The sequence below is a fragment of the Portunus trituberculatus genome, chromosome 44, assembly GCF_017591435.1.
Source record: "Portunus trituberculatus isolate SZX2019 chromosome 44, ASM1759143v1, whole genome shotgun sequence".
In the NCBI taxonomy this organism is placed as follows: domain Eukaryota; kingdom Metazoa; phylum Arthropoda; class Malacostraca; order Decapoda; family Portunidae; genus Portunus; species Portunus trituberculatus.
This window is the reverse complement of record NC_059298.1, coordinates 10,589,591-10,604,309: the sequence shown is the minus strand read 5'-3', so window position 1 is coordinate 10,604,309 and position 14,719 is coordinate 10,589,591. Positions and strand designations below refer to the sequence as shown.

Below are 14,719 nucleotides of genomic sequence, written 5' to 3'. Positions count from 1 at the left end.
CCCCAGGCCTTTCTCATCCTTCCTCTTCATTACAATCTCTTCTCCCTTTTTGTATTCCCACACTGGTCCTCTATTACTTTAACCCATTTCTATCACACATGTATGCTACCTAGTTGTATATTACAGTGTTTGAGTGGGGCTCATAGTGACCTGTCTCCATATCTATATTTATCCAACTTTTCCTTAAATTTGTGCACACTTTCTGCTGCTACAATCTCTTCACTCAGTCTGTTCCAGATGTCCACTGTCATATGTGGAAAATTAAACTTTTTAATGTCCTTCAAACACTGACTTTTCATGATCTTCTTGGAGTGTCTTCCTGTTCATCTATCTCTATACCTTCATCAGTGATACCAGGTCTTGTCTATCTATCTTTTCCATATGGTTTACTAGCTTATACATAGTTATTAGATCTCCTCTTTCCCATCTATCCTTCAAAGCATTATCCATTTACTTAAGTCTTTCTTCATATGTGTGTATTTACTTAGTTGTATTTACCTAGTTGTATTGTACAGGGTTCGAGCAGGACTCAGTGTCCTGTCTCCATTTATCCAATTTTTCATTATGGTTATGCACATTATGTGCTGCAACAACTTCATTATTCAATGCATTCCACTTCACCATTCTGTGTGGAAAACTGTATTTTCCTATATCCTTCACACATTGCCTTATCTTCATCTACTTTACATGACCTCTTTGTGTGTATACACACAACAACATAACAAAACATAAGCACAAAAAAAAATTGAAACAGGAACATACGAAAAATATTACATAACATAATCTCCGTGCCACCACGATTTTCTCCTGTTTTACCTGGGCATGGTGATGTTACCGGCGCACTCTACTGTAGCTTCCTCAGCATTATCCTCGCTGCTCTGGTGGCTCTCAGCGTTGCTGTCATCATCATCCTGGCCATGTCCAGGTACTGCAGATTGTGGCACATCCATCGCAGCTGTTTCCTCGCTCGCCTGGCAAGGAACACCCCCTTACTGCCTGCTCCTCTCACACTGAGCATCACCTTCAAGGATCAAAGGAACTTCCTGGCCACATACCTTTAACTTCCCTTCTTGTAAGTCCAAACTTGCTCCCACACACGTGAGAAAGTCAATCCCCAGCAGGTAAGGGTCTTCCAAGGCATTGACAAAGACTGGCAATCTTTCCATGTTTCCCACGCCGATGTTCACTATAACGGGGCCCCACAAAGCGGCACTGACTTGTGACACTACACAGCTGTTGTGTAGCTCTGGCATGCTGCATACATCCAAAGTCCTCTCTCATGACTGTCTTCTCGAATCTTGTCTGTCTTCCTCCCCATCCTCCTCTCCTCCATTCCATCATGCCATCAACGTACAGTCTCTCAAGTAAATAACCTTTTCTTTTTTATCCATTTTTTTATTATCATTTTGATAGCATTTAGGCTTTTTATAATTATTTCATTCATGTCATGCATACATTAAAGGTCTATTTTGAATGGGTTTTATGGACAAAAGTATGATTTTTTGGGGGGTCTGGAACGGATTAATGGTATTTCAATACATTCTTATGGGAAAAATTGATTCAGGGGACGAATAAATTGGGTGACGAACAGGATTTAGGAACGAATTATAGTCGTGAGCTGAGGTTTTACTGTACTCCCATTTTTTTTAGCTGTTGTTCATATGTTAGGTCCTTTAGTTCCAGCATCATCTTTGTAGCAATCTTATGTATCTGTTCTAATCTTGTATCATTTTTAGAGCTCAGAGACCACATCACAGCTGCATATTCCAGCTTTGGATGTATCATGCTTGTGATAGTGATTTTCATCATATCTTTGTCCATGAATCAAAATGCCACTCTTATATTATTAGTCAACATTTTATATGATATTCCAAATACCTTGTTTATGTTTTTTTGGGGGGTTCAGATTTTCCTGTATAATCACTCCCAAATCTTTTTCCTCTTTAGTCTACATATTTGTTCCTCTCCCGTCAGATAGTTCCATATCGGTCTTCTTTTGTTCTTTCCTAGTTCCATTAAGTGACATTTCTTGGCATTGAACTTCAATTTCTACTTCTTATTCCACTCATAAATCTTGTTTATATCTTCCTGTAACGGCAAACAGTCCTCCCAGGTTTTGATAACTCTCAGCAGCTTGCATCATCAGCAAATAGATTAATGTAACTTTATCCCATTGTGAATGTCATTTACATAAATCTGAAACATAATGGGGGCTAACAATGACCATTTTGGCACTCCGCTTATTACTTTACCTCAAGATGAATATGTATCTCTGATCACAGTTCTCATCTCTCTGTCCTTCAAATAATCCCCTGCCCATTCTAACAAAGTTCCTCACAGTCCTCCTATGTTTTCTAGTTTCTAAAGTAGTCTTCCATGAGGGACTTTATCAAAAGCCAGGTATACTGTGTCCACCTGCTTTCCAGTCCTTTTATTACTCTCTAGTAGAAGCTTAATAAGTTTGACACACATGACCATCCTGTCCTTAACCCAAATTGTCTGTTTGTTAGGACTTGCTCTTCTTCCAGACGTTTAACCCATTTTTCTTTGATAATTATTTTGCATAACTTTCCCATAATGCTTGTGAGTGACATTGGTCTGTAATTTAATGGCTCAGTTGCCTTTCATCCTTTAAATATTTGTGTGTGTGTGTGTGTGTGTGTGTGTGTGTGTGTGTGTGTGTGTGTGTGTGTGTGTGTGTGTGTGTGTGTGTGTGTGTGTCTGTATTTACCTATTTGTTTTTATCTATTTGTGTATTACAGGGCCCGAGCTAAGCTCTCTGCGTCCTGTCTCCTTGTCCACTCCAGTCATATCTCTCTTTCATCTGATTGACACACACCGCGTCGACAACATCACTGCTCAGTTTATTCCACTTATCAATACTACGATGCGGGAAACTGTATTTTCTCACGTCGTTTAGACAGATGTCTTTTATTAATTTTTTTTCCATGTTCCCGGAGATGATTACTTGTGGTCACCTTTATCAACTCTCTGTCCAGTTTGTCAATCTTGTTCACAAATTTGTACATAGTTAACATATCTCCTCTTGTTCTTCTCTCTTCTAATGTGGTCAGCCCCAGTTTCCTCAGTCTTTCCTCATAGTCTAACTCCCTGAGTCCTGGTACCATCCTTGTTGCCAGCCTCTGTACCCTTTCCACCTTCTTCACATTTTTCTTCATATGCGGTAACTAGACACAAGCTGCATATACTAACTGGGGTCTTATTAAGGTACATAATATCTTCATCATTCCTTCATCTAGGTAGTGGAATGCAAGGCCAATATTTTGAAGCATGTTATATGTTTTCCAAAATATCTTGTTAATGTGTTTCTCCGGTGACAAAGTGTTTTGCAGTTACTCCTAAGTCTTTCTCCTCATTGGTCTCTTTAATTTTCTCATCACCCAGCCTGTAATCCCTGTTTGGTCTGTATCTACTTCTTCCCATTTTCATAACATGGCTCTTGTTCATATTAAATTCCATCTGCCACTCTTTACTCCACTCATATATTTTATCAAGATCTTCCTGTAACTTGTTACAATCTTCCACATTCTTTACTCTCCTTATAATTTTAGTATCGTCCGCAAACATGTTCATGTAACTGTCAATTCCTACTGGCATATCATTAACATAAATCAAAAACATGATGGGACCAAGCATTGACCCTTGTGGAACTCCACTGGTTACCTTCTTCCACTCGGACTTACTTCCTTTCACCACTGTTCTCATTTCTCTTCCCACTAAGTAATTTTCCATCCATTTTGCTAGTTTATCATTTACTCCTCCAATCTTCTTTAGTTTCCACATCAGTCTATTGTGTGGTACTTTATCAAAGGCCTTTCTCAAGTCCAGGTAGATAGCATCCACCCATCCCTCTCTATGTTGTAGTATGTCAGTCACTCTTGAATAAAATCATAATAAATTTTATACACACGATCTTCCTTTTCAGAAACCAAACTGCCTTTCACTCAGAATGTTTTCACTTTCTAGATACTCACTCCACGTACCTTGCACAATATACTAGTTAACGATACTGGTCTATAATTTAACGGTTCCATTCTACTACCATTCTTATATATAGGCACAATGTCAGCTCTTTTCCACTCTTTCGGGACTAATCCTGTTCGTATGGAGGTTTCCACAATATCAAATATGGGGTTCAACAATTGATCCTTACATTCTTTTAGCAACCTCCCAGATATGCCATCAGGCCCCGTTGATTTATTAATATCCAAATTGCTTATAATTTTCATTACATCTTCCTTAGTAACCATGATGTCCTGCATTTGCTTTATTTCCGTAGGCCTTTCTCCTATAAAATGCTCTTCCTTTGTAAACACTTTGCAAAAGTTGTCGTTCAAAATTTCAGCTATATCTCTAGCATCCTCATATTACTTCTTCCCATTTTTACCTTTTCTATTGCCTCCCTTATATTTAGTTTTCCATTTATGAATTTGTAAAACATTTTGGGTCACTATCACAGTTTTCCACCCCTCTGTTCATATTCCTTTTGTGCTGTTCTCCTTACTTCAACATATCTATTCCTTGCTGTTTTGTAAACTTCTCTTGATAATACATCACTGTTTTTCTTAAGTTTCTTCCATGCCTTTTCTTTGTTCTTTTTTGCTTCTTCACAATTTCTATTAAACCACTGTTTATTATTTAAAGTCCTTTTTCTGTGATATGGCACAAACTTTTTCACAGCAGAGTTATATAAATCCATAAATTTATCGTACTTCAATTGTATATCCCTTTCCTGGTATACCATGGACCAGTCAGTTTCATTAAAGAACTCCCTTATATGGTTATAATTTGCCCTAATACAATTTAATTTTTCTTCCCTGCGTTCCACAATATTATTCATGCTTAATTCCGTATCCAGCTCAAAGCTTAGGACATCATGATCGCTTTTCCCTAAGGAACATTCATGTTCAATTTCCTCATTTAGAGAGATGCCCCTGGTAAATACCAAATCCAACCTTGCTGCAACATCTTGTCCCCTGCACCTTGTTGGTGATCTCACCCACTGTGTCATCAAGTTATTTGTTGCTACATTTAATAATTCCTCTGCCCACTCACCATCGTTCACCACTTCGTAGTCCTCCCACACTATTTCTTTACAATTAAAGTCCCCTTCTATCATCACTCTATCCTTTCTGATGAGTTCTTGCTTCATTCTGTCTAGAGTATTTCTCATCACCATTTGATACTGCTCATATTCCCAAGCACTGGTTCTGGGTGGTATGTATACTGTTATAATATTAATGTCCCTCTTGCCATCTGTTATAAGCACACTTATCACTTCCTCATTTCTTTTACTATAGTTTACCTCCTTCACTATCAGATATTCCTTAGTAAGAACCATTATACCACCACCTCCTTTATTTTTTCTATCATTTCTCCATACTTTGTAGTGTTTTACAACAAACCAATCTACCTTTATTTCGGGCCTTAGCTTTGTTTCCACCACACACATTATGTCCGGTTCATTATTTCTTAGGTAATCCATATATTCTAGCCTTAGACAATAATCCATCTGTATTCATGTAAGTCACTTGAATTCCATTCCTAGTCTCTTTCTTCCATGTTTCTGTCAGTGTAATGTCTATTCTGTCTGTTTTATCCACCACTTCTTTAGCCTCCCATTTCTCATCCTCCAAAAAAACTTGGTCTTTTCCTCTTGTTCTTTCGTCATTTCGCACTCTCACTTCAGTTACAAGTTCCTTCATTTTCATTCATTCATCCTGTGTGTGTGTGTGTGTGTGTGTGTGTGTGTGTGTGCGCGCGCGCGCGCGTGTGTAATTCACCTCGGTTGCCTGCTGGTCACCCAGCCAGTCTTCCCCATTACGGAGCGAGCTCAGAGCTCATAGACCGATCTTCGGGTAGGACTGAGACCACATCAACACACAACACACCTAGAAAGCGAGGCCACAACCCCTCGAGTTACATCCCGTACCTATTTACTGCTAGGTGAACAGGGGCCACACATTAAGAGGCTTGCCCATTTGCCTCGCCGCTTACTGGGAATCGAACCCAGCCCTCTCTATTGTGAGTCGAGTGTGCTAACCACTACACTACGTGGTGTGTGTGTGTGTGTGTGTAATTCACTGTAATTCACTGTTTGATCTGCTGCAGTCTCTGACGAGACAGCCAGACGTTACCCTACGGAACGAGCTCAGAGCTCATTATTTCCGATCTTGGGATAGGTCTGAGACCAGGCACACACCACACATCGGGACAACAAGGTCACAACTCCTCGATTTACATCCTGTACCTACTCACTGCTAGGTGAACAGGGGCTACACGTGAAAGGAGAGACACCCAAATATCTCCACCCGGCCGGGGAATCGAACCCTGGTCATCTGGCTCGTGAAGCTCTAACCACTGAGCTACCGGGCCGTGTGTGTGTGTGTGTGTGTGTGTGTGTGTGTGTGTGTGTGTGTGTGTGTGTGTGCGTGCGTGCGTGCGTGCGTGCATGTGTGTGTCTGTGTGTATTTACCTAGTTATGTTTTATAGGAAAAGAGCTATGCTCATGCTGTCCTCTCTATATACCTATAGTGGTCCAGTTTAGCCTCAAAGTCATGAATATTTATTGCTTGAACTACTGTTTCACCAAAACTGTTCCATATTTCTATGCTTCTGTTTGGTTAATTATGTTTTGTAATGTCTCTCCTATATGTTTTTTTTTTTTTTTTTCATGCCGTGTCCCCTTGTATTTCTTGAGTCTCACACCACTAAGTCTTCTTGGTCAATTGTGTCCATCCTCTTCCATGCACTGTATATAGCAGTTAGGTCTCCTCTTTCTCTGCTCTGTGTATTTACTTAGTTATATTAACCTGGTTGTGAAATACAGGATAGGCCACAATATACTATGTCCATACTGTCCCATCTCCATATTGACTATTATCTAAATTTTCTTTTAACCCTTTTAGTATTGGCATGCATTTTTTACTAAGAGTTTTGGCTATGATTAGACCATTTTACTGACATTAGGAAGGGCCTAAAGAGGTCAGAAGTTTCATGGCCAGTCTTCACTATTTTAATCCTCACATAAGTTTCTGTGGCTGTATAAAATCACCAAATAGTAAGCAGAATGAATATGGAAATGCTTCATGGTACTGAAGGAGTTAAATTCATCAAGAAATTCATTCCATACTATTACTATATATACTTCTATAAGGATAACTATGTTTCTTGATGTCTCTCCAGCAAATACCCCTTTTCAATTTATTTTCATATCATCTGGTACCTCTCATATCTGGTATCAACTTCTCTGTCTCTTCCAATATCCTACATAATAAATCAAATCACCTCTTTTCCTTCATAAGTATACCATCTTTGGTTTGTGGGGATTTTAGTTGCAGCCCTCTGAATTCTTTCTAGCTTCCTCATAAACTTCTTCTAACTTGGTGATTAATGCTGAATACTCCAATCTTGGATGTGTTCTTTTTGTCATATTTTCATCAATATAGGTGAGTGAAGTCATATTTTCCTGCTTCTCAGCATATCATATGTTTCTCCAATGATTTTATTAATGTATTTCTCAAATAACAGTTTATTAGAAATGGATACTCTCAGATTTTCTTCTATTCTTATAAAAATTTCTTCATTTCCCAAATAGTAATTGCCTTCTGTTCTCAACATCTTAATGAGCATCATCATCAGAGATTCCTGTAGCTTGTTACACCTTCCTTTCTATTGTCTACATATTTGTATGTATTGCAAACAAAACTGGCACTAGAACCAATCCTTGTGAAACTCCACTACTCGCCCAAGTGACTGCACCTAATTGCCACTCCATTTCAACTTATTGCTCCTGAATAGTCCTCTTTTCTCTGTCCCTCAAAAAGTCAGTCATCTATTTTAATAGTGATCTTTCCAATCCTCCAATATTTTCTAATTTCCATATTAATAATTTGTACAGTACTTTATCACTTTTTTTTTTCTTTTTGTCCAATTATACATATGCAGGCAGCACAATGTCTATTACTTATGAGTTGAAGCTTATCAGATTTGTTACACAAGATCTTCCTTCTCTGAATCCAAATTGCCTCTCAGTAAGTATATTGTTTGCCAGATATTTCACCCACCTGTTTTTGATGATCATTTACAAATCAAATTTTTACTATGACACTTGTCAGCAATACTCACTGATCTTTAGTTTATATAGCTTAGTCTATAGTTATTTGTACCAAAGTTTTTTTTTTCCAACACTTTGTTTGCCCTTGGCCAGTGCCCTTGTAATGTAAAAAAAAAAAACTAGAAATGCTTCTAAAGATGTGATCTACAACTTGAGCATAATAGTATTGTGTAGTGTAAGAGTTCTCAACTTGGGGTTTGTGAACCCCCAGAGTTTCACAAGATTTCCAAAAGTACTTTGATGGCTGATCCAATAATATCCTTTGCAGTACCATTGCATATTGAGTTAGTGTCAGTCACTAAATTAACATTCTGTTTGATGGCAGCTTTCTCGGGTGGGGCTTCGGGTAAATGGTTTTATAACTTAAGGGATTCTTAACAAGAAAAGGTTGAAAACCCCCACTGTATTGTATTAAACTACACTCTAACCTGTGGGGATTTTGTTTACTAGACTACACTCTAACCTGTGGGGATTTTGTTTACTAGACTACACTCTAACCTGTGGGGATTTTGTTTACTAGAGACAATAAAAGTACTCACCAATTATGAAGTGCTTCCAACAGACCCTCAAGATTTCAGCACCTGCCACTCAGACTCCGGAGACCTCACCCACAGTACCCAGTAACCACAGTCAGACGTCCATGAACATTGGAGTGCCTCCGGTGTACGCTTGTACCTTTTAGGCCGTATTCAGAAAAGCCTTCTTTTCTCATTATAATTTTCCAAGACCACAGATACAACAAGCTGGACTTTCAAGACAGTTTCTCCTTTAAATAAACCAAGAATCTTGCCAATATATCACCAAAACCATAAAAATACTCTTCAAGACACAAGCATCTTGAACTGGAGCCTCTGGAAATCACGGATGGTGAGAGAGCAGTGTTTAAGAATACGTGCCTTTGTCTTGCGGCTTCAGTATCAGGTACAAGGTAGATAAATTAAATGTTTTATTCTTCTTTCTTTGATAAGTTTACTGGATATCTTTACTTAATTCAAGTTATCTTTTAAGAGTTAGACAAGACAACCACCAAAGCATTAATTAAGCATACAATAACGTTTCTATATTTTTTTTTTATCACATGCAGAGAGAGAGAGAGAGTCGCGTCGAGTCAAATTATATCAAGGTAGTACCACCCCAGTTTTAACACTGATTTGTATGGGTCGAATGCCTCGAGTCATGTCTCGTCTTATCCTGTCTAGTCACGGGGCCTAGGCCTACACGTCAGGTACAGCGAGTCCCACAGACTCGGCCTAGACACCGTGCTACAAACACGTGTCCTACGCTCTGTCCTTCACCCACCTCTGTGTGGACTTTTTGTACGCCCATCAGGCTTAGGTATTAGTCAAATAAAGTTAGATTTCCCATTGTCCCGTGTTTTTAGCTTTGCCCTTTCACTGTCCTCTCCTTAGCGGCAACAGAAGGTGTCTGTTGCCCGGTTGTCAGATTGTCTTTCCTCTCACACCTACGGAGGATCCGCCTCAGTGAGCGTGCTTTTGGGGTGAATTAACACCGTCCGGCCCCCTTAGAGTGGTTTGGCAGGACAATCTGACATTAGGTAACTCCTCCCTGACCACCTCCCACTTGTGTCCCGCTCCCCTCCTGCAGGAGGGGGGTGTACCCCCCTCCATGCCTGACGGACCTTCCTGCCCTCCCCCCGTAAGGGGGAGGGAGGACACTGATCGACGACCCCCGACTGCCAGACTGTCTATTGACCCCTCTAAAGCGACGTATGTGACTCTACATTCCAAGACGAACACCCGCCTGTCTACTGTTAATTCTTTTATAATAAAGAAGGTCATTGACTGTAACATAGGAAATGTCGTTAATGTGAAAAACTTGCTAGTGGTGATCTACTTGTTCAGACACTTAACGTAAATCAAGTTAAATCATTGTTGAAGCTCCGGTTCATTCATGACATCGAGATCGAGGCTTCGATTCCAGTGTCCATGAACTCGTGTCGGGGAGTCGCTTCCCACCGCGATTTTGTGGATATGGAACCGACCGAGATCGTCGATTGCATGACTGATCAGGATGTCATTGAGGCTCGGAAAATTACTAAAATGGTTGACGGTACAAGAAGGAGCACAGCATCAGTCATTCTCACCTTCAGTGCTGCTAAGTTGCCAGAGAGGATTCATGTAGGGTACGAGTCGGTTCCCGTTCGTCCCTACATTCCGAATCCTCTCCGTTGTTTCAAGTGCCAGCTTTATGGTCACCATGGTAACGCTTGTCGGTCTTCCCACGCTTACTGCGGTAGATGCGCAGGAGAGGGCCACTCTGTGGAGCAGTGCACATCCTTGGTAGAGAAGTGCCGTAATTGTGAAGGTGCTCACTCCACTTTTTCACGCGATTGTCCCGCGTGGAAAGTGGAGAAAGAGGTCTGCACGGTTAAGGCTACTGAAGGATCTCTTACTATGAAGCAAGGATGCGAGTGAAGCAGACGCAGGCCGCGCCTGCTTCAAACGTCTCCTACGCTTCAACAGTAAGGGCTCCACCTAAGATGTGTACTGTTGCTATCCAGACTGACCTCAGCGACCTGCTGCCTGCTCCATCTACCACCACTGATTCCCCTTCAACCTCTGCCTCATCATCTGCTAAATCTACTACTACTACTACTAAAACCTCTACTCCTATAACTTCCTCTGCTCCATACCTGTCTGCTATTTCTCGTACTCCCAGTAAGGGTGAGAAGACAGACAAGTCTAATAAATTAAATTTAACAAAGCTTGAACGTCAACGCCCTTCTCATGTCGTCGCCGCTCCCGCGCCGTCGAGAAGGAGTTCACACGCTCGCTCCCTCTCGACGAGCTCCGGGGAGTTAACAATTGATGAATCGATGGATGTCACCATTAGTAAGGGCCGGGAGAGGTCCCCCGGCAGCGCCTCTGAGCGCAAAGGACTAAGAAAACGGCCGCCACCACAACTCTTAAGCCATAATGTTCAAGGTGTTACAGTGGAATTGCAGAAGTATTCGGAATAAAGATCCATATTTGTCACTTTTAGTGAACATACACAGGCCGTCCGTTATTTGTCTACAAGAGACGAGACTACAGGATCAGCCTGATCCTGCAGTGCTAAAACACTACCATCCGTATAGAAGATATGAGGGACACGGCGTTGCTATATACATACACAAAACACTGACACAAACAGAAGTGACGTTGAATACACCTCTGGAAGCGGTCGCGTGCAGGGTGAGATTCAACGACACGTATCTGGCTATCTGTTCCTCTACTTGCCTCCCAATACCTCCATTGTTGATGATGACATTACATCTCTTATTAGCCAGCTTCCGGGCAACAGGCTAGTTGTTGGCGACTTTAACGCCCATCATCAACAATGGGGAAGTGAGAGGTCAAGTGTACGTGGGAGCAGATAGTAAACATTTTATTACAGACAAACCTCTGTCTTCTGAACGATGGAAGTGCGACTCGTGTAGATGATCGGACTGGTAACGCGTCTGCCATTGATCTGTCGTTGCTCTCGCCAGGTATACTCCTGACTTCTCCTGGGAAGTCATCGACGACTCCACGGAAGTGACCATCTGCCCATCTGCATCTCTTATGTACGCGACATCCCGCCCACCCCCGCCCTCCCAAGTTTAACTTCAAGAGAGCAGACTGGGCAACCTTCCGTGGGGTTGCCGACGTGGATATATCTGGCGAGGACGTTGACACGATGGTCAGCAACGCAACACAATCCATATTACACGCTGCTGAGGCTTGTATTCCGAAGACTTCTGCAGTTTACACTAAGCATGGAGTCTCATGGTGGACAACGGATTGCCGACAAGCACTTCGTGAGCGCAATAGACGATACAGGTACTTCAGCCAGCAGCCCAGTCAAGCTAATTTCATAGCCTATAAAAGGCAAGGGCTCAGGCAAGGAAAGTCATCCGTAATGCAAAGAAAGACTCATTCAGACAATTCATATCATCTATTAACCGCACCACTCCTCTCTCCAAAGTATGGCAAACAATAAATATCTTAAATAACAGAAAACCATATATTCCTATCACCACCCTTAAAATAAATGATATTATAATTGATAACAAAACAGAAATAGCAAATGCCATAGCCCACCAATTCCATCAGGCCAGCAGCACAACTTACTATGATCCTACCTTCCTTCCAAGGAAGGAGGCTGCAGAACTCACTGTCCCAAACTTTGCCACAGGAGGCGTAAACTCAGACTACAACACAGAGTTTACGTTGGATGAACTCCTCTTTGCCCTGAAATCCTGTAAAGGCTCCAGTCCTGGTCCAGACAATATTTCATATATCATGTTACAAAATCTCGGCCACCACTCCCTTTCAAAATTATTAACGCTCTACAATAGAATATGGACCACCTACACTTTCCCTCAGTCTTGGCACTTCGCTCACACAATCCCAATCCCCAAAAAGACTGGACGCCTTACGGACCCCAGTGCGTTTCGTCCTATTGCGCTCACGAGCTGTTTATGTAAGGTCATGGAACGTATGGTAAAGCGAAGGCTACTTTTTGTTTTAGAAGCGAAGGGTCTGTTAGGTGATCAGCAGTCGGGCTTTCGGAAGTACCGAAGCACGATGGATCACCTAACACACCTGGAGCATTGCATTTCAGAGGCTTTTGCCAAAAAGAATTCATGATAGGGTGTTTTAGACATCCACAAAGCCTTCGACATGACATGGCGACACGGCATCCTCATGAAACTCTACGCTCATGGCTTCAGAGGTAACTTGCCCATTTTTGTTTATAATTTTCTTCAGGACAGAACATTCTCTGTCAAGCTTCCTGGTAACGTAATCTCGGACGTTTTCGTCCAGGAGAACGGGGTGCCGCAGGGTAGTGTTCTTAGTCCCATTTTATTTTGTATAATGATTAATGATATTCTGTCAACAACTCCCGTCCCAAGGAATCTTAAATACTCATTGTACGCCGACGATTGTGCGTTATGGCACTCCTCGCCTAACGCACAATTCTCAGCGGGCGGATTCAGGATGCTCTTGATTCCGTCCAGCATTGGGCCTCATTATGGGGATTTAAGTTTTCAGTTGCTAAGTGTATCGGTGTTGTTTTCACTAGACGTAACGTACCTGATTTGCAAATAACTCTTCAAGGCCAACCGATACCGTTTCAAAATTCAGTCAAGTTCTTGGGTCTGCATTTTGATAGCAGACTCAATTGGAAGACTCATGTTAATGAATTGCTCATTCGTTGTCGTAAAAGATCAATGTCCTCAAATACCTTTCTGGTACTTCATGGGGAGCAGACAGAAAATCTTTATTAATGGTGTACAAGTCCTTAATTCGTTCTCATTTAGACTATGGCTCACTGGTGTATGGGTCTGCGTCGGAACCAACACTGAGGAGATTGGATGTACTGCAGAATGAATGTGTGCGAATGTGTCTTGGAGCCCTGCGCTGCACTCGTGTGGCGCGGATGGAGGTTGAGGCCAATACACCACCGCTACAACTACGTCGCGACGCCCTCCTTTTATCTCATGGGATAAAAGCGGCTCGGAAAGCTCCCTCGGTAACACAGCAAACAAGATTATATGGCAGCACCACCACCTCCACAATGCGGTCCGCCGTCCAGTCTCAGTCAGACTACACACGCTCTGCCAGCAAACGGGCGTGAGACTGGACGATGCGGACCAGCTCGTGCTGCCCACCCTTCCCCCATGGAAACTTCCCACCACCACCTTCAACATCAACTGGCTTCAGGGGAAGAAGGCTGTGGTTACCGAGGTGGAGCTCCAACACCACTTCCGAGCCCTAGTCGCTGGCCTCCCTCCATCCCTACATCTCTACACAGACGGCTCCAAGACAGGTGAATGTGTGGGCGCAAGTGTATGGTCGTGTGAATGTGCCCTCAGGTTCCGGCTGCCTACCCATACATCGGTTTTTTCTGCTGAAATTTTTGCTATTGACAAAGCCATAGATTATGCTTTAAATTCAATTCATAATTCAATTGTCATTTTTTCGGACTCTATGTCAGCCCTTCAGGCAATAGAGTCCGGCCGCACGGATACAAATGAAATCCAGGGCAACATCATTAATAAGCTGAATTCATGTCATAAATCCTTCTCACTGGTTTGGGTGCCTGGACATTCCAATATACGCGGGAATGAACAGGCTGACATGCTAGCTCGGTCTGCTGCAGAGCTCGAGGGAGCGTGGAACCTCCGTCGGGATCTGCAGTCATGTCTCTCAGTTGTTAAATCATCAGCAAAACTCCTGTGGCAGAGTCACTGGGACAACCTCCACGTCCACACCACCAAACCTATCCTGGGCGAGTGGGCCTCCTCCAATCGCCCCACAAGGCGGGAGGAGGTGGTCCTCGCACGCCTCAGGATGGGCTGCACCCTCCCCACCCACATGCTCCCCTACATAGCCAACGCCTTCCCACCACAGTGTTCCAGCTGTAATGTCACTCTCTCTGTCGAGCACATCCTGCTTCACTGTGTGCGTTATCGTGAGGAGAGGCGGCCCTTGGCGGCGTATTGCCGGGGTCGCGGCCTCCCGCTAACGCAAACCACCCTCCTGGGTGATGAACACCCGGATGTGGTCGATAGATTGATGATTTACCTGACTGAGG

The 14,719-nt window shown here is 42.4% G+C and overlaps 1 protein-coding gene across 4 annotated transcripts in view; it reads left to right on the top strand.

Moving 5' to 3' along the window:
- Positions 1 to 6,406: 6,406 nt before the first annotated feature.
- The window catches only part of LOC123518811 (ATP-dependent RNA helicase TDRD9-like), a 133,190-nt gene continuing 124,877 nt past the window's right edge, over positions 6,407 to 14,719 (top strand). For all 4 annotated transcript variants that reach the window (XR_006678883.1, XM_045279828.1, XM_045279826.1 and 1 more), the window contains exon 1: positions 6,407 to 9,065. Coding sequence is in view for 2 of the 4 variants with exons in the window: in XM_045279826.1 (XP_045135761.1) it covers positions 9,002 to 9,065 (64 nt within the window). In the remaining 2 variants the exon portion in view is untranslated. The remainder of the gene's footprint in view (positions 9,066 to 14,719) is intronic.